The sequence below is a fragment of the Apis dorsata genome, unplaced genomic scaffold, assembly GCF_000469605.1.
Source record: "Apis dorsata unplaced genomic scaffold, Apis dorsata 1.3 scaffold_74, whole genome shotgun sequence".
In the NCBI taxonomy this organism is placed as follows: Eukaryota; Metazoa; Arthropoda; class Insecta; order Hymenoptera; family Apidae; genus Apis; species Apis dorsata.
In genome coordinates this window covers 2,870,510-2,874,953 of record NW_006263372.1, presented here as the reverse complement: position 1 = coordinate 2,874,953, position 4,444 = coordinate 2,870,510, and the positions used below count along the sequence as shown (strand labels likewise).

The following is a 4,444-nucleotide window of genomic DNA, read 5'->3' as shown; positions in this document are numbered from 1 at the left end:
TTCCTGCATAATTTGGCGCCAAATCGTTGTGGTTGCAAAGAAATCCGACGAAACTTGTACCGGTAAACGTCATGCTCAATATCAACAGTACGACGACTATTGTCCTGTAGCAACCGATATAAGCGATAATAAGGAGGGAAATGCAGGGTGGGATGCTACCTGTGAAAGTCAAGATTAAGAAACATTGTACGTTGGATACAAATTTTAAGTAACAGATATAAAAAAAAAAAAAAAAAAAAAAAAAGAAAGTAGAGGAAAATATATCATAACGTTGGATGTATGACATAGAGAGAGAACTTGCTTAAAAACATTACGATCTTTCGCGCCATTGTCTGATCCCAATAATTCCTCAGTCTGCCCCAATCCAGTATTTCTCCCAAAATCGGATTCACTATTGCGCTTAAGAGATACGGCAAGCAACTTAGAACTGCGTTCTGGTAATTACCAAACGACATTCGATATTGACGAATCATATAATTATAAAGCAATGATTAAGTCATTCCATAAGCAATTAATATTTATTTATTGATAAATTATTCCAAAGTTTCAAATCAAAAAACAGAATGAAAAAGTTCTTATGGGATGGCGTAAAAGGAGAAGAAATTCTAAGAAAATTGAATGATAGACTCACAGACTGAATGTCGAATCTCAGAATCTTGTTCATGTACAAGGGTAGCTGCGTGAGCAAGAAGTACCAGACAAAATTTCCGAATAAATTGGTGAAAATCAGGGCCACAAATGGGACCGACGTGAAAATGGCTTTCCACGGTACCTTCATGTCTATCGATTCAAGGCCACGATGCCCGTACGAGCTTGTGATGTACTCTCTCTCCTCCTTTGTTATGTACACTTGAGTTTCCGGATTATCGCTGAAGAACATGTAGAATACAAAGCACCAGATTAACGGAAGGAAACCGTGTATGTAAAAGATCTCCTTCCATCCGAGGGCGTGCAGTATCATTCCGGACGTCAGGATAGAGATCACCGTGCCAATCGATATGCCGGAATAAATAATACCGAACCATAAACTCTTCTCCTCGTAAACGATCCATTTCCCAACAAGGATAGAAACGATAGGAAGATTCGGTGCGCTCACGACACCCATCACGAATCTCGTAAGGTAAAGTATCCACAACACCGGCGCCACTAATGGCACTATAATCGTAAGAATCGCGTTTCCCAATACGCAGATCAGCAGAACGGTCTTCGTGTTGAAACTGTAAGATATCGTGTTTTACAAACTATCGTTTGCTTAATAATATTTCGTGTATTTTTATCAATGAACGTTTATCGAGTTGAATATAAATCTAAGATTTTGAAACAAAGTAAAGAAATTTTTTTGAATTGAATTTTGTGTCTTACAAGAATGTACAGGAATAAATAATATCGAAATAATTTAGGGATAATGTTTACGAGAATGAAATTATTTTTTTTTTGTTTTCTCGAACGAAAAACGGATTGTAACTTGAGAAATAAATATCACTGTAATAGCACTCGTGACATTTAATGGAATTTTGAAATTTATTTTTCGAGTATAGCCATTTTATTCGTATTCAACCATGCGGGTCACTTTTGATCCATTTTTTTTTTTTTGATGTCGTAAATAATATATTTGAATGAAAAATAAAACCCCTTCGAACGAAGTTGGAAGCTTAAGCTTACTCGATTATTTAATTATTTTCGACTTTCACTTACCGATCTGCGAAATATCCGCATGGAAACATGCCTACTAAATAACCGATGAAATAAGAACTAATAACAAAACTTTGTTGCGTCGAAGTCCATTTGAACGGACCCTCTATATCGATAATTTGGGCTATAGGTTCAAAATCACATTCCTCCGACGCGTCGTTTTTCTCATCTTTATATTTAATCATGCCTACGATAGCTACGGTTATGTTAACTTTCAGCCCGTAGATGATCATGTTCGCGATGCAGATCATTAATGCAAATATATATCTCACGTATCCCACTAGTGTTACAAGAAATATAAATTGTATGTAGATAGATTTTGTTTCAATGAGAAAAATATCGTTGAGTTAAAAGTTTTTAATTTCTTCTTGAAAATTACTTTTGATACCTTAATTAGGTTAACTTTAATTTGTACATCATTCTCAAAAAAAAAAAAAGGGACTTTTTTTTTAAAAACTTTCACATAAAAATTATATTAAACAATAAAAGAAGAATCTTTTTTTACCTTCTTATTATTATTGTATAATAATAAAGATAAGTGTATTAAAATTAATTGTTTTGAATACTTAATAATCGATTTCGATGCAAATATTAAAAGAAATTTGTTCTCGCTAACCCATCTCTTTGATTTATCTCATTAATATGCCCTACGTTTCTCATAATATCCAGTAGAATAGAGTTGCATGTCTATTTTCTTATTGATCGCGAAAATCGGTCTTCTCATACATGCACCGATTCGTCGACGTTTATCGAATTATGGTTAACGATGAAACCGACTGAAGTGTACTAAAGATGTGACTATCAATTATTAATATCGATACCTTATTGATATCTAATGATATATCGTTATAATATTCTTAAGAACTTGTTTTTTTTTTTCTTTTTCATGTGAAAATTTCGCAGATTATCAAACGCAAACTTCACGATTTAATTGGGATAAGATTCATCACATGGTGATAATATTTTTGTATCCATCCATTTAATTAATCGATCTTCATTACGGATCGTCTCGTGATAGAAAATAAAGTTTTCTTATTTGGGAAAAGAATTATAATAACAATTAATATTAAGATCATGATTTAATGAGTTGAAAAATTGTGTATAATTCTTATTTTTGTTTTTCGAAGATTCTTCAATTTTGATAATATTACGTATGCAATTTTGGAAAAGAATAATCTAAGAAAAATCTTATAATGATTCCTTTTTTTTTTTGATTTTATTTAAATTTATTATAACTATACGATCAAATATTAATTCTCAAAAATTATTTATACAACAGAATTGCTTAAATTTTTAATGGTAAATTATTTTATTACATATTTATCTATCATAAAAAGAAAGATAAAATTTCCTGTTATCCAATGAAGATAGTTTCTATAATTTTATATTATCGATATCGTTACTAGAATAAAAAAGAGAACTTTTATTAAAATAAATATTTATTATTTTTCATATACATATACGTAACAATAATGTGAATAAAATAATTAAAAGTTTCAAAGATTACAATAGAAAAGAATAATACTTTCAATATCATTTCCTGTAAATTTGACAATCTTGCATATTCTTTTTTTTTTTTTAGATACGACATTCGATAAATTTACATTTTATTATTACTACTAATAAATCTTATTAATTGTCGTATCCGAAGAGAACAATAATCAGAAAAATTTATATAATAATAATATTAGTAGAAATGCATTTTTCATTAAATGGTATACAATAATAGAATCATGAATATAGGCATTAAAAATTAGGTTCGATTTATTCGATTATTATCATTTATTCCCTCATAATTCCATTCTTGAATCTCTGCCGATCCAAAAATGATGAATACAAAGAACGCGATCATCTGTGCAATAATAGGCACCCAAAATGCGTATCTCCATCGTGCCATAGTGTGCTACGTTTATAAATATATTGGATTAATAAAGATGAAGAAATAGTTTATATATTCGTGATAATTATTAAATCATGTTAATTATCAGAAAGTCTTTGACGTAATGGAGAAGAACAATCAGATAGAAGTATTAATATATTTAAAAAAAAGGAAGACACTTTGAAATTAATTACGAACATCGATTCAAATTATTTAGAGCGCAAAGGATCGAAAAGTCCGATACAAAAAAAACATAATGTTACATAAATCGTGAGAAGAATGTGGTTGAAGAAAAAAAAATTTCAAGAAATGAGTTCTTACATGTAGAAATATGCGATAATCTGAAAATTTCGGGTATTCGAATTAGATTATCGATAGTATCTTATAATACGTAAGATTTCGAATCGTATCTCGAGCTTTGTCGAATACTCGATCAGCTTATAAACGTGTATTTCTTTCATAATTGCGTTCCAAAAATTTATCCTTGAAAGGAATACTACAACTCTAATTTCAAAAATCTCAAATCTCGACACAATGGGATTAAAATCAGAATTTCTCTTTCCGAAATATCTTTTCTAATTGAATATTACAATTAAATAATTCTTTTTCGAAGTTGATGATCGACAAATTGTAATTATAGATATATATTCAATGAGAAAGTGATTTTTAATAAAAATTTCATTTCCAATTCCTCTAGTTTTTATTCGTATATTATTACTTGCTATCTATGATTATTCGATCTGACCCGACCCGATATTTTCCGGTTCTCGCACACTTCCGGTTTCATCTCTTACCCCCTCTTCCGTAAGTGCGCCCACTATGGCGGGCAAAATGAAGGCTGGAAGTGTCCCTGGAGTATTCGTTATACCCATT

The 4,444-nt window shown here is 30.5% G+C and overlaps 3 protein-coding genes across 7 annotated transcripts in view; 1 reads left to right on the top strand and 2 right to left on the bottom strand.

The window, feature by feature from the left end:
- The window catches only part of LOC116184930 (putative inorganic phosphate cotransporter), a 4,041-nt gene extending 2,071 nt beyond the window's left edge, over positions 1-1,970 (bottom strand). Inside the window, exons 1-3 of the mRNA XM_031508133.1 lie at positions 1,696-1,970; positions 561-1,217; positions 302-427 (exon numbers count right to left, since the gene is read on the bottom strand). Of these exons, the coding sequence (XP_031363993.1) occupies positions 302-427; positions 561-1,217; positions 1,696-1,943 (1,031 nt within the window). The 5' untranslated portion in view covers positions 1,944-1,970. The remainder of the gene's footprint in view (positions 1-301; positions 428-560; positions 1,218-1,695) is intronic.
- LOC102680787 (teneurin-m) overlaps positions 1-4,444 on the top strand; it is a 605,289-nt gene that overhangs the window by 151,398 nt on the left and 449,447 nt on the right. The gene's annotated exons all lie outside the window — the stretch shown is intronic.
- LOC102677602 (sialin-like) overlaps positions 3,446-4,444 on the bottom strand; it is a 3,267-nt gene continuing 2,268 nt past the window's right edge. Inside the window, exons 6-7 of the mRNA XM_031508132.1 lie at positions 4,366-4,444; positions 3,446-3,595 (exon numbers count right to left, since the gene is read on the bottom strand). The exon at positions 4,366-4,444 is cut by the window's right edge and continues 6 nt beyond it. Coding sequence (XP_031363992.1) covers positions 3,446-3,595; positions 4,366-4,444 — 229 coding nt within the window. The remainder of the gene's footprint in view (positions 3,596-4,365) is intronic.